The sequence below is a fragment of the Acartia tonsa genome, chromosome 1 (genome assembly GCF_053477335.1).
Source record: "Acartia tonsa isolate MP-2025a chromosome 1, ASM5347733v1, whole genome shotgun sequence".
In the NCBI taxonomy this organism is placed as follows: Eukaryota; Metazoa; Arthropoda; class Copepoda; order Calanoida; family Acartiidae; genus Acartia; species Acartia tonsa.
In genome coordinates, this window is record NC_137260.1 from 41,515,174 (window position 1) to 41,543,156 (window position 27,983).

The 27,983-nt window shown below is 37.3% G+C and overlaps 1 protein-coding gene across 1 annotated transcript; it reads left to right on the top strand.

Moving 5' to 3' along the window:
* On the top strand, positions 1-27,918 carry LOC145327553 (dynein axonemal heavy chain 6-like). Its single transcript, XM_080171098.1, has 19 exons — positions 1-424; positions 928-1,016; positions 1,221-1,304; positions 1,840-1,943; positions 2,346-2,426; positions 2,615-2,663; positions 3,104-3,166; positions 3,319-3,388; positions 3,494-3,525; positions 3,739-3,803; positions 18,523-18,621; positions 18,952-18,997; positions 19,546-19,626; positions 20,142-20,249; positions 24,593-24,664; positions 25,473-25,640; positions 26,846-26,957; positions 27,401-27,486; positions 27,847-27,918. The coding sequence occupies exons 1-19, from the start codon at positions 112-114 to the stop codon at positions 27,916-27,918; spliced, it is 1,794 nt and encodes a 597-aa protein (XP_080027224.1). The 5' UTR covers positions 1-111.
* The last annotated feature ends 65 nt before the right edge of the window (positions 27,919-27,983 follow it).

Consider the following 27,983-nt stretch of genomic DNA (forward strand, 5'->3'; position numbering starts at 1 on the left):
AATATGACATCTTCAAATGATAATGGTTAATATTCAAAATTAATGTTTTTTTGAGAAAACATAATTATTGGATCATAATTATTTTTATCGAGTGATTTGTTTGAAGGTGAAATGGCGGAATTCCGCAAAGAGTGCGCCTTCCCAACCCGCCTCTGGAAAAAGGACCCAGAGGTTGAGGCAATGCGCAAAGAATATTTACGGCAACAGGCGGATAAACGGACAAAGCTGCCGCCGGCGGTTCCCCCGCCGATTACAACCACTCGCCAATCTACTGTCTCGCGCCAGCGGTCGGTTTCGTTAGAGCGTATCTCGCTGATGCGGCGAAGTCGGACTGGAAGTGTCAGCCGCGAGCCGTCTGTGACGTCACGCAGCGGTTCGCGGACGTCGCAGACTGGAGGTGGAACAGTTAAGCTTCCTTCAATAGGTATTTTTTTATTATTATGTATTTTCATATCCATGGACAACTGTATATTCATATATCATATGACAAGAAAATGTATGTCTTCATAATTTGGTGCAAATAAACTAAAATAAATTTAATCTATAAAAATATTGAAAATCAAATGGCAAGTACTGTAATTTCTTCTTCAATAAAAAAAATTACGATATTTTACTTAATTTGGATGTAAAGAAAAAAGAGATAAATGGTTATAACATAATTATCAATTATATTAATAGTATCTTATTTATACATAGCTTCTTATAGGTCCTAGGAAAGTTTATGACTATTTTGGGGGGAGGATACTTTCCCCCTCCCAAGAAAATCGCCCCTAGAAAAAATTACCTCCACAACAGATTTTTTTCCTTTTTCTTTTAAAAAACAAAATTTAAATTATTAGGGAGGGGGGCGATTTCCTCCCTTTTAGAATAAATTTATCCTTGTCTATAAACCTAGGACAAACAAAACAAAAGAAATATACATTTTAGGACAAGTGAATGCAGAGATTAGAGACAAATCAAGTGAACTCATTGGTAAAATGGGACTCGAACCTGCTTTCCTGGGAGAATGGATACAGGTAGTAATAAATTTTTAGAAAATCACAAAACCTTTCATTAAAAAAAATATTATGTCTTTTGTAGTATTGGATCTTTACAAAAAAAATCAGCAAAAGCAGATAAAAATTACATCTCCAATAGCGGTATTGAATGTCGGACGTCGTCCTCACGGAAGTACAAAGTGAATTATAGAGTAGCTTTTCTAATAACAGTTTTATTAACAGGCCAGGAGAGGTACATTATGCTGTATATATCTAATACACGATACTGAAAGAACAAGCCCAAATTTTCACCCTTACAGATATCAGGTTGTTCTTATAATTTCATCTACAATCAAATATTTTATATTTTATACAAGGATGACATATTGGTAAGAACATTTGAAAAAATTTCAAAATCTTATTTTGTGTAGCAACCGATAAAAATCAAATTTTCGTCAAAGAAAGCTCATTTTATTGTTATTGATAGTTGGACGTAGAAAATAAGACTTTATGACGTTCATATAAACAGACAGACATTTGGTGTTATAGAGTAATGTTGTTATCACAAAGACAATCTAATCCTATTCTACAAAGTAGTTAGATTTTTTATATGAAGATTAAGATCGCAATAACTACTGATATTTCTCCTTTTTATGTAGCCTCAAATAAGTCTTCAAATGGTTTTAGGCTATTTCATTTTCTAAATAAGCCCTTGGATTGTTTTTAAGCTATTTTTCTGTTCCCATTTTTCTCCTTGACTACAGAGCCCTTTGATGCTAGGGGTGCATCCGCTAGTATATAAAATACAACAAATCTACCATTAACTGACATCTTGTTAATTGTCAAACCAATTTGAATATAGGTTGTCACAAGTAGGGTGATGAGAAAATGTGCCATTTTCTATACCTTGAGCCCCGATGGGGTAACTCAGTTTACTGATAATATAGCCCTACTATCCATTGAAAGGTAATTACTTTTTAAAAGTTAGGTAGGTAACATTTTGTACACTTTAAGTCCTGATTAAGGTAACTGCTAATTTCAAACTGAAAACACTTTTATATTTTCTTTAAAACTATGTTACTTACGAAATTTTCTGAAGTTCGGTCATAGTAATAATGTGAGTAGTATATCTTAATGTCCAGAGTATGTCAACCACTATCACTTTAATCCAAAATAAGAAAGGATTTATTGCATTCTTTCTTACACCAGATTATCATGTACTCTCATAAAGTGAAACATGTAGCTGGATAAACACGTATAATCTATATCCATTAATGCTATACAGTCAACATTATTGCTGCAATATTTGATGTTTTAATTGCCCATGTAAATAAATACAAAAATAGAAAATTATAATTTTTATTTTAGTTGGATAAAAGAAGCGGAAAACTACAACAAAATACTGAAAATCAAGTTATTCCAAAACTTCAGAAAATGGAAATCGTTTAGGTATGGCAAAATGTTCTATTATTAAAAAATCTTTCTAAGTCAAACGCTATTTTAAATTCAAACTGTTATTCAATTACGCTTTTATCCTAAATACTCTTTAATCTAATATATGTTCTTTATTAGCTTTTTTTCAAGCATTTATTTTTATGAATCAAATAAATATTTTTTAATTTTGTTTACATTTTAAGGGTGTGGAGAAAAGCTCTGAGCAAGCAAAAATTTAAGGCGTCAAGACAGGTACTAATTTTAAAAACTAAAATAAAATTTTTAATAAAAACTGTAGGTAAAGTGTTTTTATACAAGCATAGAATTAGTATCTAATGCCTTTTTGCTTTTTACACAGATCATTAAAGTTTTACAAGACACAAGAGTAATATGGGGGAAAATATAAGTCATAAAAACTATTGTTTTTCCTCTCTTCTAACATATTGGAATAAATAACCATAATCGTCAAGTTTAAACGCGTTTATGAGTTATTTATGAAATTATAGGCTTTGTTCTCAATTAACACAAAATTAAGTTATTCAATATAGTTTTTAATGCTTTTATTTAGGCTAATTTGATAAAAAGATGTGACTTTGGTCTTTAAACAATTACTAGTCCAATATTTGATTTACCCTGATAAATACTTAGAATTTTAAAACGGTTTTATTCGATTAAATTGTTTCACTTTTTAGGAATTGATTGAAAAACATTATATTTGTTCAACAGAATTATGCAAAACTCGATGTCAAATACAGGTATAAATTCAAAATTACAAAACACAAAATCTATGTAGCTGGATATATTGGTAGAATTTTTCACTTTTAAGACTTGAATATTTTGTAGTATGTTTAGTATGATTATAATTTATACCAGCTTTAAATCAGCGTAAATTATAACATTTTTTTAGGAAATATTGTCTGACATAAATGACATGGGTTTGATTGAGGTTGGAGCTAATAGAACATACGCTCTAGCAGGTTAATTATATATAAAAAAAATTGCCAAGTTAGCTATAATGATACAATTTCAATATGTATATAATCATATTGTTTAAGATATTTTTAAACTAAATTCTTTTTCAGAATTCATATCTGAACAATCTGACAGAATCCAGGTAAAAACTATTTAAAAACCTTTATATGATAGGTAAACTCACAAGCTAAATATGAAGTTTACATATTCATTCAGACAATACAAATTGTTTCGAGCACGTTTGCTTTTTTCAGATGTCAATATAAAACCTTTATAATAAATATGTATTAACAATTTATTAAAGGTAAACCTAAACTATTTAGGTAATGTATATAAAATTTATCTATTTTTTAAGACGTTGGACTCCAAATTGGTTGATTTCAGAAATCTGATCAGATTTAAAGTGTTTGAAGCTTGCAAGTAAGATTTCTATTATATGCAGTATATACTTTTAAATCAGAGAGGGAGGAAACATTTGGCTGTTTATTACACCAGTCCTCAAAGTTTTACGATATCATGTTTTTTTATGCGTTGGCTTAAAAACTTTGAGGACTTATTTAATTTTTATCGGTTGGTTCATAATGGTGAGTGTCCACACGTTTCACCACTAATTTTAATTTACAGAATGGGTAAATTTTGTGTGTCATTCATTATTGGGTAGGTACATTAATTTATCGTCCATTGTCTGATGCCTTTAGATCCCTTTATAAAGAAAATTGAGCGATAACATTTTAAAATTGATGTTTTATGAGATCAAGAACTGTAGGTCTTGAAGCTTTGGTTTCAAGTTGTAGAATAGCTTAAAAGTTCTAAACGTTTTCATTTATTAACGATTTTTATATGTTTCCTAATTTCCACGGATCTAAAGACAATTACCAATAAATTGATGTATATTTCCAATAGAGATGCATGAAAATTACCTTCTGTAGAATACAATTTGTGGCTGCAACGTTTGGACACTCAAAAAACAAAGTTTTAACAACAACTCCCTAATAATTTTAAACACTTATCATACGTTAAAACAATCAGTATCAATATATTATACAGAATATATGGGTATAGTCCTTTCCATGACATCGCTCCATATGGGGCGATGATTTTCTATAGCTCCTTCAAGGAGCTATAGCATAGCCTCTTATCATATGGAGCGATGTGATAGCCCCTTTTAAGGAGCGTTCATATCGCCTCTTATGATAAGAGGCTATGCTATAGCTCCTTCATGGCCTCTTAATAGCTCCTTTGAAGGGGCGTTAATATCGCCTCTTATGATAAGAGGCTATGCTATAGCCCCATGATGGCTCCTTCATAGCCTCTCCATCGCCCCTCCGTAGTCCCTTACCTTAATTTATATAACAACCCACTTGATGGCCCCTACATCGCTCCTCCATCGCCCCTTCTCCAAATTTATATTACATTGTACTTTGATGGCCCCTACATCGCTCCTACATCGCCCCTACATCGCTCCTACATCGCTCCTTCTCCAAATTTATATTAAATTGTACTGTGATGGCCCCTACATCGCTCCTACATCGCTCCTTCTCCAAATTTATATTAAATTGTACTGGGATGGCCCCTACATCGCTCCTACATCGCTCCTTCATCGCTCCTACATCGCCCCTTCATCGCTCCTTCTCCAAATTTATATTACATTGCAACTTGATGGCCCCTACATCGCTGCTACATCGCTCCTTCATCGCTCCTACATCGCCCCTCCATCGCTCCTACATCGCTCCTTCTCCAAATTTATATTAAATTGTACTGTGATGGCCCCTACATCGCTCCTACATCGCTCCTTCATCGCTCCTACATCGCCCCTTCATCGCTCCTTCTCCAAATTTATATTACATTGTACTTTGATGGCCCCTACATCGCCCCTCCATTGCCCCTCCATCGCTCCTACATCGCCCCTCCATTGCTCCTTCATCGCTCCTTCTCCAAATTTATATTACATTGTACTTTGATGGCTCCTACATCGCCCCTCCATCGCTCCTACATCGCCCCTCCATCGCTCCTACATCGCTCCTTCTCCAAATTTATATTAAATTGTACTGTGATGGCCCCTACATCGCTCCTACATCGCTCCTTCATTGCTCCTACATCGCCCCTTCATCGCTTCTTCTCCAAATTTATATTACATTGCAACTTGATGGCCCCTACATCGCTCCTACATAGCTCCTCCATCGCTCCTTCATCGCTCCTACATCGCCCCTTCATCGCTCCTTCTCCAAATTTATATTACATTGCAACTTGATGGCCCCTACATCGCTCCTCCATCGCCCCTTAATAGCCCCTTACCTTAATTTATATAACAAAGCTCCTATATGGCCTCTCTATCGCCCCTTAATAGCCACTTAATTTAATTATATAACATTGCCCCTACATAGCCTCTCCATCGCCCCTTAATAGCCCCTTACCTAAATTTATATAACAAAGCTCCTATATAGCCTCTCCATCGCCCCTTAATAGCCCCTTACCTTAATTATGTAACATAGCCCCTACATAGCCTCTCAATCGCCCCTTAATAGCCTCTTACCTTAATTTATATAACATAGCCCCTATATAGCCTCTCCATCGCCCCTTAATAGCCCCTTACCCTAATCTATATAACATAGCCCCTACAAAGCCTCTCCATCGCCCCTTAATAGCCCCTTACCTTAATCTATATAACAAAGCTCCTACATAGCCTCTCCATCGCCCCATAATAGCCTCTTACCTTAATTATGTAACATAGCCCCTACATAGCCTCTCCATCGCCCCTAAATAGCCCCTTACCCTAATTTATATAACATAGCCCCTACATAGCCTCTCCATCGCCCCTTAATAGCTCCTTACCTTAATTTATATAACATAGCCCCTACATAGCCTCTCCATCGCCCCTTAATAGCCCCTTACCTTAATTTATATAACATAGCCCTACATAGCCTCTCCATCGCCCCTTAATAGCCCCTTACCTTAATTTATATAGCATAGCCCCTACATAGCCTCTCCATCGCCCCTTAATAGCCTCTTACCTTAATTTATATAATCCTTACCTTAATATATATAACATAGCCCCTACATAGCCTCTCCATCGCCCCTGAATAGCCCCTTACCCTAATTTATATAACATAGCCCCTACATAGCCTCTCCATCGCCCCTTACCTTAATTTATATAACATAGCCCCTACATCGCCCCTCCATCGCTCCTACATCGCCCCTTCATCGCTCCTTCTTCAAATTTATATTAAATTGTACTGTGATGGCCCCTACATCGCTCCTACATCGCTCCTTCATTGCTCCTACATCGCCCCTTCATCGCTCCTTCTCCAAATTTATATTACATTGCAACTTGATGGCCCCTACATCGCTCCTACATAGCTCCTCCATCGCTCCTCCATCGCTCCTTCATCGCTCCTACATCGCCCCTTCATCGCTCCTTCTCCAAATTTATATTACATTGCAACTTGATGGCCCCTACATCGCTCCTCCATCGCCCCTTAATAGCCCCTTACCTTAATTTATATAACAAAGCTCCTATATGGCCTCTCTATCGCCCCTTAATAGCCACTTAATTTAATTATATAACATTGCCCCTACATAGCCTCTCCATCGCCCCTTAATAGCCCCTTACCTAAATTTATATAACAAAGCTCCTATATAGCCTCTCCATCGCCCCTTAATAGCCCCTTACCTTAATTATGTAACATATCCCCTACATAGCCTCTCAATCGCCCCTTAATAGCCTCTTACCTTAATTTATATAACATAGCCCCTATATAGCCTCTCCATCGCCCCTTAATAGCCCCTTACCCTAATCTATATAACATAGCCCCTACAAAGCCTCTCCATCGCCCCTTAATAGCCCCTTACCTTAATCTATATAACAAAGCTCCTACATAGCCTCTCCATCGCCCCATAATAGCCTCTTACCTTAATTATGTAACATAGCCCCTACATAGCCTCTCCATCGCCCCTAAATAGCCCCTTACCCTAATTTATATAACATAGCCCCTACATAGCCTCTCCATCGCCCCTTAATAGCTCCTTACCTTAATTTATATAACATAGCCCCTACATAGCCTCTCCATCGCCCCTTAATAGCCCCTTACCTTAATTTATATAACATAGCCCTACATAGCCTCTCCATCGCCCCTTAATAGCCCCTTACCTTAATTTATATAGCATAGCCCCTACATAGCCTCTCCATCGCCCCTTAATAGCCTCTTACCTTAATTTATATAATCCTTACCTTAATATATATAACATAGCCCCTACATAGCCTCTCCATCGCCCCTAAATAGCCCCTTACCCTAATTTATATAACATAGCCCCTACATAGCCTCTCCATCGCCCCTTAATAGCCCCTTACCTTAATTTATATAACATAGCCTCTACATAGCCTCTCCATCGCCCCTTAATAGCCCCTTACCTTAATTTATATAACATAGCCCTACATAGCCTCTCCATCGCCCCTTAATAGCCCCTTACCTTAATTTATATAGCATAGCCCCTACATAGCCTCTCCATCGCCCCTTAATAGTCCTTTACCTTAATTTATATAACATAGCCCTACATAGCCTCTCCATCGCCCCTTAATAGCCCCTTACCTTAATTTATATAGCATAGCCCCTACATAGCCTCTCCATCGCCCCTTAATAGCCTCTTACCTTAATTTATATAATCCTTACCTTAATATATATAACATAGCCCCTACATAGCCTCTCCATCGCCCCTGAATAGCCCCTTACCCTAATTTATATAACATAGCCCCTACATAGCCTCTCCATCGCCCCTTAATAGCTCCTTACCTTAATTTATATAACATAGCCCCTACATAGCCTCTCCATCGCCCCTTAATAGCCCCTTACCTTAATTTATATAACATAGCCCCTACATAGCCTCTCCATCGCCCCTTAATATCCCCTTACCTTAATTATATAACATAGCTCCTACATAGCCTCCCCATCGCCCCTTAATAGCCCCTTACCCGATTTTATATAACATAGCCCCTAAATAGCCTCTTCATCGCCCCTTAATAGCCCCTTACCTTAATTTATATAACATAGCCCCTACATAGCCTCTCCATCGCCCCTTAATAGTCCTTTACCTTAATTTATATAAAATAGCCCCTATATAGCCTCTCTATCGCCCCTTAATAGCCAATTTATATAACATAGCCGCTACATAGCCTCTCCATCGCCCCTTAATAGCTCCTTACCTTAATTTATATAACATAGCCTCTCCATCGCCCCTTAATAGCCCTCCATCGCCACTTAAAAGCCCCTTACCTTAATTTATATAACATAGCCTCTACATAGCCTCTCCATCGCCCCTTAATAGCCCCTTATATCCTCCTTCAAAACAGTTATACACCTTCCCAGGATCTATTGGAAGCTACCCTATAAAGGAGAACCATATTGGTTCTGCAGTTAGCGATCTTCTTTGATACATACAGACAATGATCCTGTTACTTTTTATAAGGATTAAAAATAAAATGGCCTAAAGCCATCTCATTACCCATAGGAAGCTTCACTGTAAAGGAGAACCATGTCGGTTTAGTGGTTAGCAAGGTACAGACAGACATACATACAGACAAAGATCCTGTTACTTTATTATAAGGATTAAAATAAAATAGTTATTAACCTCCCCAGGACCTATGAGAAGCTACCCTATTAAGGAGAACGATCTCAGGACCTATAGGAATCTTCACTGTAAAGGAGAACCATATTGGTTCATCGGTTAGCAAGATCCTTCGGTACAGACAGACATTCATACATACAGACAAAGATTCTGTTAATTTATTTTAAGAAATACAGATAAAATTGTTATAAACCTTTCCAGGCCTAAAACCATCTCAGGACCTAATTTCTGCCGTTGACAACTCGAGTTAAGTTACTATATTATTTTTACAATGTTTAACTTATCTGTTATTATTGGCTGACGAAAAGTTTGGGCAAAAAAAAAATTTATTCTTCAATGAAATATCTCTCCAGTATAATTTTGCCAAGTGCTAATTTATTAAGAATAAAGTTTGCCACAAATTTACCAAAAAATCTCATTGTCATTTCGCCAGGGAGGATTAGGATAGTTCCCAAAGTGTTATAAGTTGGCTTATCCAAGAGTGCTGTCTAGTCTCCAAAGTTTTATAATACCGTTTTCTTATTCGTTAGATTAACAACCTTGGGGACTTTTTATTGTTTTGTGATTGTTTAGTTCATTAAGTTGAGTGTCTAAATGTTTCAACCACTAATTCTAAACTAAAGAAGGGGTAATTTTGTGAATCATCAATGGGAATAATTAATATATAAACATACATATATATACAGTGTTTTTTTTTATGAGAGCATTTTTGAAAGCAATTTTACCCTACTTATAGTTATCAGAATTTAATGATTAATGGCTTATTCTCTTCGTTTTTTATAACCATTAACAGAAAAGCAAAAAAATATTTCAGTTTTTATTTAAAAAGTACAGTAAATTCAAAATTTCAAAACATGGGTGTCAACATCTAAAATAGTTATTTCTCGCATCGTATTATAAACGGCTTTCCGCGGATATAGAAAGTACAATTATGAGATTAAAACTAGTTTTTTTAGCCCCGAGGTGCAGAAGGCACCGGCTAAAAAAACTGGGTTTAATCTTATGATTGTACATATCTATATTCGTAGAAAGCTGGATATAATACGATGCTAGACATAGTTTTTTCGTATGGATGAGAACCGGTTCCTATCCACCGGATTCAAATGAATACGAGAAATGGTTTTAGCGCATTTTTCTTATGCTCAAATCTTCTACCCTTTCCAAGAATGGAGGGAGTACATTGGGGGGCCAGTATTCCCTCCCTGGTTAAGATATGGCCTTCAAATTTCAAAATGTTCTAGTACATGTCACAAGTAGTATCTATATAAATTTTTAGCTCAATATCTCAACTTTGAAGCGTTTTGCAGCCATTCTTGCAAAGGTAGATTATAAGAAAAATGCACTAAAACCATTTTTAGATGTTGACACCTAAGTTTTAAATTTTTTAATTTACTGTACTTTTTGAATAAAAACTGAAATATTTTTTGCTTTTCTATTAAAGGTTATAAAAAAGAAGAGAATAAGCCATTAATCATTAAATTCTAATAACTATAAGTAAGGTAAAATTGCTTTCAAAAAAGTTCTCATAAAAAAACACACTGTATATATGTATATATATCATTTTATCGACAATCGTCTTATCCCTGTAGATCTCTGATTATCAGAGCATTTTTGAAATATTTGCTGCTTATTTTTTGGCTGCCTTTGGCAAAATAATTTTTTTTCATAAAAAATGTATACAAAATTATCGTATTAATTTGGTAAATATATCATTGCACTTGAATTATTTTTAAGTCACTAACGGCTAATCCCATAGATGACCCTAGGAGTACTTTAATGAATAGATGTGGTGGAGAGGGGGGGGAGGGGGAAGGTTAAGAATTTAAGGGAAGTGATACCTTCCGGGGGCTGAAAGTGTTAGTCCCCTCCCCAAAATGAAAACTTTTCCTGCGAGTAAAATAAGCTTCAATGTAAAGGAGAAGCATATCGGTTCAGTTGATACTGATAAACATCCTGTTACTTTAATGTAAATATTAGTTTAAGGATAGTCTGTATAATCTCAGGGATAAAGGAAACATTAGGCAATTTTTACAATAGTCTCCAAAGTTTTATAATGAAGTTTTCTTATTCGTTGGCTCAAAACTTTGGGGACTTTTGTCATATTTTGGTTGTAGTGTTGCAATTTTGTGTATCGTTATTAGGGATGGATAAAAATTTATCGGCCATTGTCTTATTCCTTTAGATCCTTGGTATAATCAACTGAATAACAGTTCCAACAACAAAAATTAAGATATTGCTTCGCTTTTTATGGACAAATATCCTGTTATTTTATTATAAGGAAAAAAAATAAACTATCTTAAAATCATCTCAGTACTCAGCGGTTAGCAAGATCCTACGGTATAGACAGACAGACATACATCATATCGGTTTAGCAGCAAACGAGATCCTTTGCTACATACAAAAAAAAACTTTGTATATCGACTAGCGGCTACGCCCCCAGCATCTATTGGCTCTGTATTCAAAGGGGAATGAATAAAAGCCTAAAGCCTTCCCAGGACTTAAAATAGAATAGCCTAAAACCATCCCTCGACTTAAAATAAAATAGCCTAAAGCCATTACAAGACAAATATTAAGCTTACCTGAAATAGAAAGCCCAATCTGTTTAGTAGTTATTGAGATCTTAAGTTTCAGAACAGAAAGCCTTACTAACGTGGACAAACACAGGATATTTCGGACAAATGTCGGAGTGGACATTATATAAGTAAAACGCAGAAGTGTCTATAATATCTTAAAAATTAGGTTTCAACAACATTTGTTTAGTTATTTCTACACAGGTTAGGTTAGGTTAAGATATAAATATACAAATAAGCCCCCTGCAGGGGTTAGGCATATAAAAAAACCTATTTGACAGTTGTAAACAATGTGAGAAAAAAATATGTTTTAGTTTAATGAAATGTTCTATCTGTTTCAAACCTTTGCCTTTCGATAGAACTTACCTACTTTGGAAAACTGTTAGACTGATTTTAAAATTTCAGTCTGTGAGAAAAGATATTCAAGATTTTTTTTTGTTTTGAAAGATTTTTATCTTATAAATAAAATAAAAGACACTCCTGCGTTTTACATAAGCAATGTCCACTCCGACGATTGTCCCATTCCTAGGTTTGTCCACTCCAACGTTTGTTTATGTTTTACTACTTTATATAATAGGATAATATGTATTCTTCTTTTATATTTCTCTTTTCTTATTCACTTGCAGCTGCGCTCTTTTTAATGTAAGGAGGCAGAAAAATAGCCTAAACCAATTAGGGGCTTAAATCTGAAAATGAAAAAGCAAAAAACCATCCCATGACCTATGTGAAGCTTCCCTTAAATGGAGAATTTAGTCAGTTTATGAAATTTTTAAGCTTCAGACCAAAAAAAATACTTTTTTTGTTAAAAGAGAGACTTTTCTACAATTAGGGCTAGTCCTTTCGTCATTGCTCTTCTCATTAAGTTAAGCATGTGGTTTTCTCTGCTATTGTTAAAGATAGACTGTTGAGATTTTTAGTGAATATTCCCATGACATATGTATATCCAGTCTATAAATTATTTTGTCTGTCTCTCAATTATGCTTCAAAAGACTTAGGTTTCGTGATAATCTTTGAGTAATAGCATATTCTCTTAAAGTCTGCTCTATAACTTACTTTGTCTGTTTGTCCATTATATGATCCTTATTCAATATTCTATTTAACTAAAAAATTTCATTCTCTTAGTTTATTTTTTTTCTTTATTTCATTATGTTATTATATTATTTATATTTATTTTATTAATTCATTATATTTTCATTATAATTTTCCTTTTTAAATGCGAAACTTTTCTATAGTAAGGATTGGTTTGTCCGTACGTCCAAACGGTTAGACGACATTTTCTTTAATTTAGACATGTTATAAATATCCTATCGATTTCAAACTTTGCAGAATGATTTCTATAACAGTTGGGTACAATACTATATTCATTACTAGAAAGTATGTACGTCCATTTTTTTGTATAATATCATTGTCCCATTCATCTGGGTTTTGGAGTAATGTTTCTTAGGACAACAAGGTTTAGTATTATAATCAAATACTAAAAATAAAATTATGCCCTTTTACTATATTCTATACTAGCAGATTCGCCCCTAGCCTCAGGGGCTTTGCCCCAAGAGGTGATAAAATTTTTTTTTGGCGAAATTCGTAATAGGACCAAGAAAATCTTCAGCAAAAAAAAAAATGGGGGGGGGGATTTTTTTGTTTTTGGGGGGGTTGGGGGTATCCCACCCCCCAAGAAAATAGCCTAAAACCACCACAGGACCAGTAGGTATATTCCCTGAATAGTAGAATATAATCGGTCCAGTGGTTACCGAGATCTTAAGGGACTGACAGACGGACAGACAGACGGACAGACAGACAGACGGATGGACAGACATCATTCTACTTTGTATTATAGATTTACGCTAATTTTAACAAAATTTATGTTTGACCTCCTGATTTTAGAGCTTTGCTTTTGTGAATGTTGTTATCCTTGTTATCTTGCTTTTTTTTCCTTTTTCATAACCTATTATATAAAGTAGTAATCTTTTTTTTGTCTGTAGAAAAGCTAACCGCTGAACCTATATGGTTCTCCTTTACAGTGAAGCTTCTTTTAAGTTCATAGAGGGTTTATAATTATTTCGAGGGAGGGTATCTCCACCCTCCCAGAAAATTCACCCCAAGAAAAATATTACCCCATCCCCTCAAAAAATCTTTTTAACTTTTTAAAAGCAAAGCTTTTCTATATTAAGGATCAGTCCGTACGTCCGTAACGGTTAGCTATTTTCGTTAATTTAGGCATGTGATTCCTGTAGTAGAAAGGTACGATTTAGAAAGTCTATAATCATTATCAGAATATCCATACGTCCATTTTAAGCATACTAATTATTAACTTACAACAAATTTTTATGTATCAAAATTATCCGATTAATCTGATTTCTGGGATACTGATTCCTAGGACAACAAAATAGAATGTTATAAGCGAATCATATCTATAATCAAGTCCAAAAAATGTGAGTACGTCCTTAAGCATTTTCCTGCATGTTAGCAATTTCTCAATAAATTTACTTACAATTTTGTTTCGAATTTTAAATTTATGTTCTGACTATTCAGTTCTGACACTCTACATTATTAATGTTCATTAAAGGACGCCTGCAAGAAATAACACGCTTTAACTGCTAAAAGACTGCCACAAGAAGACCCAATACCCCAAATTATAAGCCTTCAGCTTCAATAACAAAAAAGTTCTAGGCATTTCAAAATAGCATTTTATGTACAATGGAATTTTTGAAAGATTTCCAATGCTCATAAAAGAAAAAACAATATTAAATTACGTTGCCTAGACATAAAATTATAACCTTATCTTTGTCAGAAACTTAGATTGCCTGTAACTGATTACATTTTTACAATAAAAACACCACATTTCATAGTCAAAATCTATGAAAAAAAATCGATTTAAATTGCATTTTTAAACGAAAATCATAGCGGAAACAAAGGGGTAAACTAATACAAGCTTAGCTGTGATTGGTTGTTAAGCTGATTCAGCCTTCTGATTGGCTACAGTACATTCGGTACAACGCAAGTAAAACTTATTTTTTTTTAATGATTTTGACTATAAAAATGGGTATTTTTATTGTAAAAATATAATTAGTTACTGGAAACCTAAATTTATGACAAAAATAAGCTTATAATTTTGTTTCTAGGCCACGTAGTTTAATTTTAAAGTTTTCAACATGAGCATTGCAATTCTTTCAAAATTTCCATTGTACATAAAATGTCATTTTAAAATGCCTAGAACTTTTTTGTTATAGAAGCTGAAGGCTTCAAATTTGGGGTATTTGGTCTACTTGTGGCAGTCTTTCAGCAGTTAAAGCGTGGTATTTCTTGCAGGCTTCCTTTAAACTTTTTTCTACCGTTTCAGAGCTTTGCTTTTATAAATGTTGTCATCCTTGTCATCCTTTTAAAACTTAAATTTAAAACTGTAGAGGGTCACATTCCTTCCTTACCTTAATGCCCTACCTTCTATAATGAAGGGGCAATACAATTACAGAGGCTGTACAGGAGCCATAAAGGGCCTATGTTATATAAATTAAGGTAAGGGGCGATGAAGAGGCTATGAAGGGGCTATGTTATATAAATTAAGGTAAGAGGCTATTAAGGGGCGATGGAGAGGCTATGTAGGGGCTATGTTATATAATTAAGGTAAGGGGCTATTAAGGGGCGATGGAGATGCTTTGTAGGGCCTATGTTATATAAATTAAGGTAAGAGGCTATTAAGGGGCGATGGAGAGGCTATGTAGGGGCTATGTTATATAAATTAGGGTAAGGGGCTATTTAGGGGCGATGGAGAGGCTATGTAGGGGCTATGTTATATATATTAAGGTAAGGATTATATAAATTAAGGTAAGAGGCTATTAAGGGGCGATGGAGAGGCTATGTAGGGGCTATGCTATATAAATTAAGGTAAGGGGCTATTAAGGGGCGATTGAGAGGCTATGTAGGGGCTATGTTACATAATTAAGGTAAGGGGCTATTAAGGGGCGATGGAGAGGCTATGTAGAGGCTATGTTATATAAATTAAGGTAAGGGGCTATTAAGGGGCGATGGAGAGGCTATGTAGGGGCTATGTTATATAAATTAAGGTAAGGAGCTATTAAGGGGCGATGGAGAGGCTATGTAGGGGCTATGTTATATAAATTAGGGTAAGGGGCTATTCAGGGGCGATGGAGAGGCTATGTAGGGGCTATGTTATATATATTAAGGTAAGGATTATATAAATTAAGGTGAGAGGCTATTAAGGGGCGATGGAGAGGCTATGTAGGGGCTATGCTATATAAATTAAGGTAAGGGGCTATTAAGGGGCGATGGAGAGGCTATGTAGGGCTATGTTATATAAATTAAGGTAAGGGGCTATTAAGGGGCGATGGAGAGGCTATGTAGAGGCTATGTTATATAAATTAAGGTAAGGGGCTATTAAGGGGCGATGGAGAGGCTATGTAGGGGCTATGTTATATAAATTAGGGTAAGGGGCTATTTAGGGGCGATGGAGAGGCTATGTAGGGGCTATGTTATATATATTAAGGTAAGGATTATATAAATTAAGGTAAGAGGCTATTAAGGGGCGATGGAGAGGCTATGTAGGGGCTATGCTATATAAATTAAGGTAAGGGGCTATTAAGGGGCGATGGAGAGGCTATGTAGGGCTATGTTATATAAATTAAGGTAAGGGGCTATTAAGGGGCGATGGAGAGGCTATGTAGGGGCTATGTTATATAAATTAAGGTAAGGAGCTATTAAGGGGCGATGGAGAGGCTATGTAGGGGCTATGTTATATAAATTAGGGTAAGGGGCTATTTAGGGGCGATGGAGAGGCTATGTAGGGGCTATGTTACATAATTAAGGTAAGAGGCTATTATGGGGCGATGGAGAGGCTATGTAGGAGCTTTGTTATATAGATTAAGGTAAGGGGCTATTAAGGGGCGATGGAGAGGCTTTGTAGGGGCTATGTTATATAGATTAGGGTAAGGGGCTATTAAGGGGCGATGGAGAGGCTATATAGGGGCTATGTTATATAAATTAAGGTAAGAGGCTATTAAGGGGCGATTGAGAGGCTATGTAGGGGCTATGTTACATAATTAAGGTAAGGGGCTATTAAGGGGCGATGGAGAGGCTATATAGGAGCTTTGTTATATAAATTTAGGTAAGGGGCTATTAAGGGGCGATGGAGAGGCTATGTAGGGGCAATGTTATATAATTAAATTAAGTGGCTATTAAGGGGCGATAGAGAGGCCATATAGGAGCTTTGTTATATAAATTAAGGTAAGGGGCTATTAAGGGGCGATGGAGGAGCGATGTAGGGGCCATCAAGTTGCAATGTAATATAAATTTGGAGAAGGAGCGATGAAGGGGCGATGTAGGAGCGATGAAGGAGCGATGGAGGAGCGATGGAGGAGCGATGGAGGAGCTATGTAGGAGCGATGTAGGGGCCATCAAGTTGCAATGTAATATAAATTTGGAGAAGGAGCGATGAAGGGGCGATGTAGGAGCAATGAAGGAGCGATGTAGGAGCGATGTAGGGGCCATCACAGTACAATTTAATATAAATTTGAAGAAGGAGCGATGAAGGGGCGATGTAGGAGCGATGGAGGGGCGATGTAGGGGCTATGTTATATAAATTAAGGTAAGGGGCGATGGAGAGGCTATGTAGGGGCTATGTTATATAAATTAAGGTAAGGGGCGATGGAGAGGCTATGTAGGGGCTATGTTATATAAATTAAGGTAATGGGCTTTTAAGGGGCGATGGAGAGGCTATGTAGGAGCTATGTTATATAAATTAAGGTAAGGGACTATTAAGGGGCAATGGAGAGGCTATGTAGGAGCTTTGTTATATAAATAAAGGTAAGGGGCTATTAGGGGCGATGGAGAGGCTATGTAGGGGCTTTGTTATATAAATTAAGATAAGGGGCTATTAAGGGGCGATGGAGAGGCTATGTAGGGGCTATGTTATAAAAATTAAGGTAAGGAGCTATTAAGGGGCGATGGAGAGGCTATGTAGGGGCTTTTTTATATAAATTAAGGTAAGGGGCTATTAAGGGGCGATGGGGCGATGGAGGAGCGATGGAGGAGAGATGTAGGGGCCATCAAAGTACAATGTAATATAAATTTGTGGAAGGAGCGATGAAGGGGCGATGTAGGAGCGATGGAGGAGCGATGGAGGAGCGATGTAGCAGCGATGTAGGGGCCATCAAGTTGCAATGTTATATAAATTTGGAGAAGGAGCGATGAAGGGGCGATGGAGGAGCGATGTAGGAGCGATGTAGGGGCCATCAAGTTGCAATGTAATATAAATTTGGAGAAGGGGCGATGTAGGAGCGATGAAGGAGCGATGTAGGAGCGATGTAGGGGCCATCACAGTACAATGTAATATAAATTTGAAGAAGGAGCGATGAAGGGGCGATGTAGGAGCGATGGAGGGGCGATGTAGGGGCCATCAAAGTACAATGTAATATAAATTTGAAGAAGGAGCGATGAAGGGGTGATGTAGGAGCGATGGAGGGGCGATGTAGGGGCCATCAAAGTACAATGTAATATAAATTTGGAGAAGGAGCGATGGAGGAGCGATGAAGGGGCGATGTAGGAGCGATGTAGGGGCCATCAAGGGACTAAGATATATATAATAGTGAAGGGGCCATGAAGAGGCGATATTTAATTAAATAGCCCCTTGGGATAAGAGGACATATCATCTCCTCTTTAGAAGGGGCGATAAAGGAGCGATAAAGGATCATTTAATCGCCTCTTAGGGCAAGGGGCTATTAAATCGCTCCTTTCAAGGAGTCATAACATCGCCTCTTGTTATAAGGGGCTATTAAATCGCTCCTTTCAAGGAGCCATTACATCGCCCCATGTCATAAGAGGCGATCAATTAAAATCATCGCCCCATATGGAGCGATGTCATGGAAAGGACTATACCCGAATATATTCATAAAAGCTTCGATTTAAAAATCTGAAGAATTGTATCTATGTTTTGTATACAGGCTGAGTTTTGCAGAGGCCGGTTTTAGTGCCGAGGATTACAGCAAAGAATTAGATGATCTTAATACTACTTCTAAATCCGCTACTGGTTCTACTACCAGGTTTATTAACATTTCATGCAATTTTAATAACAAAAAATATTTATCTTAATACTATATTCAATAAAATAGAATTTAAAATCTCTAAATATGAAGTTTTATAAGCATAACATTTTAGTTCAGTAAGATAACATCATAATTTATTTGGTTATAAAGCATGTAACAGAAGAATTTCTTACATTTTTGTATTTTAGACTTTAACAAAATGATAGCTATAAATATATTTTAATGTATTTCATTTTCTCTATCTATATTTCCCTCATGATTTTTGACTCTTAATCTTTCGGAACCTTTTTAAAACTAAAACATTTTCAATTCCTAATTTATTTTTAGTACGACTAAGCGAGAAGGAAGAAAAAAGATATCATTTATTGAACAGGTAATTTAATTTCATTAGTTCATACAAATAAATCAGGATCTAAAAATGGACAAGACCATGGTCAATAAATTTATGTACATCCCCACACAAAGTATTCCTTCTGTAGATCACCACAACTAGTGCTTAAAACGTTTGAACAATTAGTTTAATGAACCAACCAATAAAAATTCAACAAGTCCCCAAAGTTGTTAAGTCAACAAATAAAACACTTTACTATACTTTGGGGACTGGTGTAATAAATATTCAAATGTCCTTTTTCTCTATGCAAAGAAATATAGTTTTACTGACAAAGCTACTTTATTTACAAGTCAACACTGTATGTAAATTTAAATGACTAAGTAATGGGCCAAATCCGATAAAGTTTCTGGGCCAGTCCAAGAGTTTTTTTTTAGCTGTGCATAGATTAATGGAATATTTAAGACTTAGGAAACTATAACTCTTAATTTAAGATTTCAAGATTTGGCTAATATCTTTTCAGTTTAAATTAATATTTTTATAACTTTCTAAATTACCATTCTACTTCTTCTTTAAAAAAAATTCTTCTTTAGGCCAAGAAGAGGGCTGAATGCTACAGATTGGCTTCCTACATCATGGGCATTGATCTTATGCTAAACTCTATTTTACATCAAGTAAGTCTACGTATAATTTACGGCATATCTAAAATTATTTAGAGAGAAATCTTCACACGCAATTTTACATTCTTTCTTTTCCATAAATATAAAATCTGACCTATACCATTGATGAGTGGATGGACCAATAAAGTGAGTTATAGAGTAGATGCTAATGAACTTAGACATTGTTGCCAATTTTTTTAGTTATTTACTTTAAATAACATCCGAATTGTCCCGTATAGCTTTACTGACTAGCAGATAGACAAAATAAGTTATAGGAAATCCGAAGAAGTAATGAAAAAAAAAAAGAATGAGCAATCCTTATACAAAAGTAATCGCGGAATCAAATGGTTTACCTTTACAGTTTCGCTTTTCGAAATCATCTTTGGAAGTTTAAGAACTATTTTTAAGCAGGATACCACAACCATTAACATTTCAAAAGAAAGCGCCTTTTTAAAATCCCCCCCCCCCAAAAAAAAAAAGTAGAAGCCACTATGGGCTAAAAGATAAAATAAAAAAGAATATTATTTTAGTTGGTTGTAAATTCCATGATGACAATTCAAGACTCAATCAGACAACGGTTAGCAGGAGCTGAAGAGGCTAAACTGAAAGCAAAAGCTGGCAAGAAGAAGAAACTGCAGGTAATTTGAAATCACTCATTATCCTATTATATAAAGTAGAAAGCTTTTTTGTCTGTAGCGAAGGATCTCCTTTTCGCTAACCGCTGAACCAATATATTTCTCCTTTATAGTGAAGCTTCTTGAAGGTCCAAGGGGGAGGTTGTTTCCACCATCCCAATCAAAATCTCCTCTAAAAATAAATATCCCCCCTCCGCCAATTTATTTTACTTTTTACAGTCAAATTAAGAGAAGCCTCTAGGGGCGTAACCGATAGTTGTTAAAAAAGAAATGAAAATTAGTGTCTTGTTTTTTCAAGGCTTGTTAAAAGCGGAAACCTTATAAATTAAAAATGTAACCAATAAAATTATTTTTATTGTATATATCTCGATGACTTTGCTTTGTTTTATTATGAAAACCTTGATTATTAGAACCAATTGTCTATACCAGTGTACATCCAGCGTATAATATGACCCGTCAGTCTTTCAGCCATGCTACAAAAGCCATATATAATTATTCATATGTAAAGATGACAGCCATGTCTCCCGTCCGGGTTTCCCCCACGGGGCTGTCCTAAAGGGCTTTTAAGTCAGCCCCTGTCAGCTCTGGAGGACTTGGAGGCCTTTCAACTCCAACCCTCCAACATCACATCCAACATCACCCCCCCTCCTCCCCTCATCCTCTCTGGCGACATCCATCCAAATCCTGGTCCCAAATACCCTTGCTCTACCTGCTCCCGCAACATTACCCGCTCCTCTGGTGCCTTCCTCTGTAACTCCTGCCAACTTTGGGTTCATCCCAAATGTTCCCTCCTCTCATCCAAATCCGAATACAATTCTAACTGGTCCTGTCCACCCTGCATCTCTGCCTCCCCTACCCCCTTCTCACCCATTTCCCCCCAACAACCAACACCCCCACCTAAATCCCGTGGCCCCAAATTTCCATGTCCTATCTGTTCCGTAGGTGTTACAAAATCCACTGGCTCCTTCCAATGTAACTCCTGCCTCCAATGGGTCCACCCCAAATGTTCCGTCCTTCCATCCTCCACCCACTACTCCCCCTTCTGGATATGCCCCTCCTGTTCCCCCCAAAATTCCCCCCTCCCTCACCCTCCACACCTAACTCCCCGTCTCCCCCACCTTCCCCAACAGAACCTCCATCACCACCACACCCTCAATCACCCCCGCCCCCTCCTCCCCCCACCCCTGCCCTCCGCAAACCTCCTGGTAAACCTTTCATCCTCCAATTCAACTGTAATGGTCTCCTTACAACCCAAGATGAACTCCACAACCTTATTTCAACCCTTAACATCCCAATTACCTGCCTCCAAGAAACTAAACTCTCCTGCAAATCCAATCCTAAACCCCTCCCTGGCTATAACTTCATCAGGAAGGATCAACAAGACCGACCTGGTGGAGGAATAGCCTTCCTCATTGCCGAAGACATCCCCTTCACACACCTTAACCTCAACCACCTCTCCAATGGCCCCCTTGAGGTTGATGGCATCCAAATTTCCCGCAATGGCTCCCCTCTACAAATCATCAACCTTTACCTCCCCCCACACTCCTCCTGCCCCCCACAATACACCCCTGACTTTAACCTCCTTTTTGAAAATCCAAATGACCTTATCCTAGTCGGTGACTTCAATGCCCACAACCCTGCCTGGAACTCCATCACCCTTGACCAATCTGCCATGAATCGTGGGGAGGCTCTGCTGGAAGCTCTCAATGAGAGCAGCCTTTGCCTCCTCAACGAGGATTCCCCTACCTGCCTTCCCCCCAATGGCCAACCAACCTCCCCTGACCTTTCCTTATGCTCTGCCCACCTTGCCCTTGATTTCTCCGCCAAATCCTCCAAACTGCCTCCAAACACACTGTTCCTGCTGGCTTCATCAAAAATTCCAACCCTACCCTCCCTCAGTCTGCTAAACCCCTTATCCAGCAAAGAGACTCCTTAAGAGAAACCAACCCCCATGATCCTCAAATTCAAATCCTTAATGACCAAATCTCCTCAATAGTAAACCAACATTCCAACAAAAAATGGCAAGAAACCCTTTCCAAATCCGACCATAGAACAAATCCTTCCAAATTCTGGTCCCTCCTTAAGTCCCTTTCCGACAAAAACAACTCCCCTCCCTCCAACCAACCCATTTCCTTCAACAACAACAAAGTCCACACCTCCCACCTCCACATTGCCGAATCCTTCACCAGTCAATTCACCTCTGTCTCCTGTCATACTTCCAACCCTTTCTCCAGAAAAATTATCCGTAAAATCCGCCGCCGTAACCACCTTAACAGAAACTTCCAACCTTTTACCCCTGCCCTTGTCCTTGAAGCAATTAAAAATTCCTCCAATTCCTCTGCACTTGGCCCCGACAACCTTAACATCCTTCACCTTAAACACCTTGGTCCAAATGGCATCTCCTACCTCACTAAACTTTTCAACCTCTCCATCTCCGATGCCAACATCCCTGCCATTTGGAAACTATCCAAAATCATTGCCCTCCTCAAACCTGGTAAACCCCCTGACCTTTCCACCTCCTACCGCCCAATCTCCCTCCTCTGTCCTGCAGCTAAAGTCCTTGAACGCCTACTCCTCCCCTACCTTAAACAATCCCTCTCCACCCACCCCTCACAACACGGCTTTAAACCCCTCCACTCCACCACCTCCTCCCTCCTCAACCTTTCCACCACCATTGCCAATGGCTTCAATCAAAACCTCCCCCCCAGCCGCACAACTGTTGCCTCCATCGACCTTTCCAAAGCATTTGACTGCATTCCCATCCACCTCCTTCTCCAAAAAATCTCCTCCTCCAACCTTCATCCCAACATCATTAGATGGCTGTCCTGCTACTTGCGTGGCAGGATGGCTTTCTGTTCCTATCAAAACTTCAATGCCTCTCCTAAAATTGTCCACACTGGCGTCCCCCAAGGCTCTGTTATCTCCCCTGTCCTCTTCAACTTCTACATAGCAGATGCCCCCCACATTCCCCCTGCCCACACCTCCTCCTATGCCGACGACCTTAACTCCTTCCACTCCTCCCCTAACATCCCCCAGTCAGTTGAATCCATCAACTCCCACCTCTCCTCAATTGCTGACTGGGCCTCCACCAACGGCCTCTCCATAGCTCCCAACAAATCCACTGTCACCCTCTTCACTTCTGACCGCAAGCACCAATCCAACCTCCATCCTCAAGTCCAAATCAACGGCTCCACCCTTCCCCTTGAGAAAACCCCTAAAATCCTTGGAGTTACCTTTGACACCTTTTTCAATTTCAGTTCCCATGTCTCCACCATTTCCTCAAAAATTTCCTCTCGCCTTAGAATCCTCAAATGTCTGGCTGGCACCAAATGGGGCCACCAGAAGGAGACTCTCCTCACCACCTACAACACCCTCCTCCGCCCCATCACCACCTATGCCTGTCCTGTTTGGTTCCCTAACACCTCCAAAAACAACATTGACAAACTCCAAGTCCTCCAAAACCAAGCCCTCCGCATCTGTACTGGTTCCACTAAAAAATCTCCCATCAGCCACCTCCACCAAGAAACCAAAATCCTACCAGTACGGAACCACCTTTCCCTTCTTTGTTCCCAATACCTGGCCTCCTCCCTCCGCCCCTCCCACCCATCCTTCCACAACGTCACAACCCCTCCTGGCCCTAGATCCAAAAAATCCACCCTTCAATCCATGTTCCTTCCTACTCTCCAACCTTTCCTTTCCCCCGACAACACCCTCCTTCCCACAAACTACAAATCCACAATCTCCAGACTCCACACCTCAGCTGTCACCCAAGCCATAAATTCTTACCCCCCTAATCCTGTCCTTAATCAAGCTCCCCCTGACATCAACCCCTCCGAAATCCAACTCCCCAGGCACTACAGAACCATCCTCTCCCAATTAAGATTCAACTATTGTCCTAAACTCCAAAGCTACCTCCATTCCATCAACGCTTCTCTTACCCCCAACTGCCCATCCTGTCCTGTTAATCCTACCCCAGAAACAGTCCAGCACCTCTTTTCATGCCCAAATAATCCTACAAATCTTACTCCTATGGACCTCTGGCAAAATCCCATCCATGTAGCTGCCTTCCTCTCCTCTCATCCAAGTTTCACCAGCCTTCCTCCCCTCCAACGCCCCCCTCCAGAGCCCCCACCATAAGCCCACGCCTCCCCCCCCCCTCACCCTACTGATGACAACCTGGACCGGAAACTGACTACGAGCAGCCAAAACAACAACAAATGTAAAGATTTTAGATTTCTTATACTTTGTGTTTATGACCACTGGCATCTGCTCTACAATTGAAATTTATTTTCAGATTTTTTTGTACTTTGCTATTTTTACATTTTGACATCCCTGTTTTATTGTAGGGCAAGGGAGGCGACGTAGCTGGGGTTGGTCCACCTCCTTTATTCGTTACCGATGTGGTTCTAGATGATCAGGTACAATATTTTCAAAATTGCATATTTATGAAAATGTTTTCAGGGAGCTAAAGGGATAAGACAATTGCCGGTAAATTAGTTTACATTCCTAATTTTGATACACAAAAATACACCTTCTGAAGATTTCAATAAGATTTTAACTGAATGAACCAACAAATAAAAATTCAATAAAAGTCCCCAAAGTTGTTATTACACTTTGGGTACAAGTGTAATAAACAACACAATGTCCCCTATCTCCCTGGAAGGTTTTGCTGACAATAGTGTTTCAAGTTAAATATTAGGAATCGAGGACGAAAGAAGGTTGTTTGTTAAGTTTATACTAACTAAACTGATTCTATTTCTTCTATACCAAAATAATTCCTGAATATGGCAGGTGTCTAACTTTCATACGAAATAATATAATTGGTAGCAAATGGAGTATTCTATATTCTATATATCTTATTTTTGGAAAGCTGATTCTTAGAACAACTAGTCCTAAATTTGTAAGTATGTCCTTTAAACAGTATACTGTATTTAACAGTTTAGCAACAAATATATGTACAATTTTGTTAAAACTTACTCATTTATATTCTGCTTATTTAGTTATGACACTCTACAATAGTTAATGTTCCTTTGTTGTCCCTTCGTTTCAGAGCTTCGCTTTAATTAATATTTTCATCCTTTTTTTTAAATAAAAACATAAGTGTTAATTAAAATCCTAACTAATATGATTTTATTATAGACTATCAAATTCTTAACATTATCTTTCCAAAAGTTAGAAAACATGTTTCAATTACCTAAGGCCTTTGATTAATATTTTTTCCATCAGGGCATGAGTTTTAGTCCTAATAAAGAGGATCTAGAAGCAGGCATGGAGGGGGTTGTTGCAAGGCTGGAGGAGGCCCTCCTTTGTATTAAGCCTCTAGTTATGGACCCTCTATTCTTCCCCTTCACAAGACCTGTTTTGTATGGTAAACAAGAAGATATGGTTTTTAAGGTAAGACTACTTTTGACTCATTTGAAATTGTTTGTTCTTTTGAAAATTTGACGTAATAAAGATATTTCTTAAAATTTTAGATAATTTTTACTTCATTTTTCCAAGCTTAAATTATAAAAAAATCACTGCTACTCTTTAGTTGCTACTGCTCAACTGTCCCTTTCTTATATTTGTAAATGACCCTGCGTTAAAAGTTACATAAACAAAAGAATAGAAATAGAAGAGTAGAAGAATATTCTGAACCCTTTTTTCGTCAAATCTAAGAGAGAACATTCCTAGCAGACAAAAGTATTGTTTACTTTCGACTCAAGCTGATGTGGATTCTTAAAAAATGATAGACTCACTATTCGATAGTGAGGCAAAATTATTTTTGTGAAAAATCATCCAAAAGCACATTAAAAATCTACAAAAATTAAACAAAATCATACGTTAATAACCCTCTTAAGATTTTATTTCATTTTTGTAAATTTTTTTATTCGATTTTGGAGGATTTTTCACAAAAATAATTTTGCCTCACCAGCGAGTTGCCAGCCTAACTTTTTTTTTAAGAATCCAACTTTGTTTCAAGCTTTCAAATTGTAAACGAAATTTTTGGGCAATTAATTCTGATTCCGCAAAGCTTTCTACTAAGAAAATATACTGTTAACAGCTGACTTTTATGTATGTATGAAATGAAAAAAAACATGCCTTCGTAGGAAAATGTGTACATAATTTCAACCAATGAGATCCAATGTAAATTCCGATGCGATTCTCCTATTGGCTCAATCAGACATTCCCTCTCTTTCTTAGTACCTTTATTAACAAAAGTTACTTCATTTGCATAAAAATAAATCTAATACAATATTTCAACCTTCACTACCTGTTGTTTATTTTTAATTTTTCAATTATTCGGGTACAGTCCCTTTCCTAACATCGCACATTATGGGGCGATTCTTCGTATTTTTCACAGTAGCTTTTCTCCTATTTCTATATGTATTTGCGGAGCCAATTACCAAACCCAATATAACCTAACCTAACCTAAATTAACCTGTAAAAAGCCATTTTGAAAATACGACGAATCGCCCCTTATGGGGCGATGTTACGAAAGGGACTATTCCCGATTATTCATCTCTTTCTAAATGTCTGAAGCATAAAATTTAAAGAACATATGTCCCGGGATGGTTGTTCACTATTTCTGCCCCCTAAAATAAAATATTTTTTTTTAGTTTGGACCATCTCTGAAGAATATACTGGACAATGATGTAACCACAAAGAAACAAATTCAAGAAATATCATCAACATTGCAAAAATCATTTGATCTTGGCCTTCAATATCTAGGTAACAGTTTCATCAGGGATCTAAAGGGATAAGACAATGGCTGATAAATTGATGTACATCCCAAAAGATGATACACAAGATTACTCCTTCAGTTGATTACGATTAGTAGTTGTAACGTTTGGACTCCTAACTTAATGAACTAACCATTTAAAATTAAATGAAAGTCCCCGAATTGCTAAGCCAACTAATAAGAAGACTAGTGTAATAAACACCCAAATGTCCCCTCTCCCACTGAGTTTCACATATGGTTTTTGTAAGGTTTTTATTTATGCTTTGTAACTTTTTGTAAAACTTTGTTTAGCTATACTTCATCATGGCAGTTTTACATAGAAAGTCAACTTAAAACTAATTTGTTTTTAATTTATTTTTTTAAACAAAAGTTTTTTTTATATTCTTCTCAGTAATTATATTAACTTTTCCCAAGTTGCTTAATATTATTTTAGAGGGTTTTGAGGATGTGAAAGAAAATTTTATGAAGAACGAAACAACAGATTTGGAAGCTTTACTAGCTTCTAAAGCAGATGTCCAGGTACATTAAAAAAAAACTGAAAACTCAGGGGCTTTGATTTAGCAGATTAATTCCATTTAAAATTGCTGTAAATAAAGGAAATTGGATAAGAATAGGGGGGGGGGGGAGGGTGGTAGGGGAAAGAAGGAAGAAGGTTGTGGGTAAGTTTTTAATCAGAATTGTTGGCCAGAATCCTGGTCCCTTATTCCTGATAAAACTAATTAAGTATTTTGGGGAAATTATTAAAAGAAAAAACACTTTAATTTGGAAATTCCTAGGTATTAATTTTTTTTTGGAATTTCAAGTTTGATAATCAACATTTTATACTTGGTTTTGAGCTATCAAACATATGGATGTTGTCATTGTTGTTATGTATTTTAGTTTTACAATGACTTATTGGCTGACTTCAAGAAGCAGCAAGAAAGAACTAAGGTAATTCTTATTCTCAGCTAAATTGATTCACAGTCTAGCACTTGTAAACTTGCATTACCACATTTTACAGAAAAAGTCCAATAATA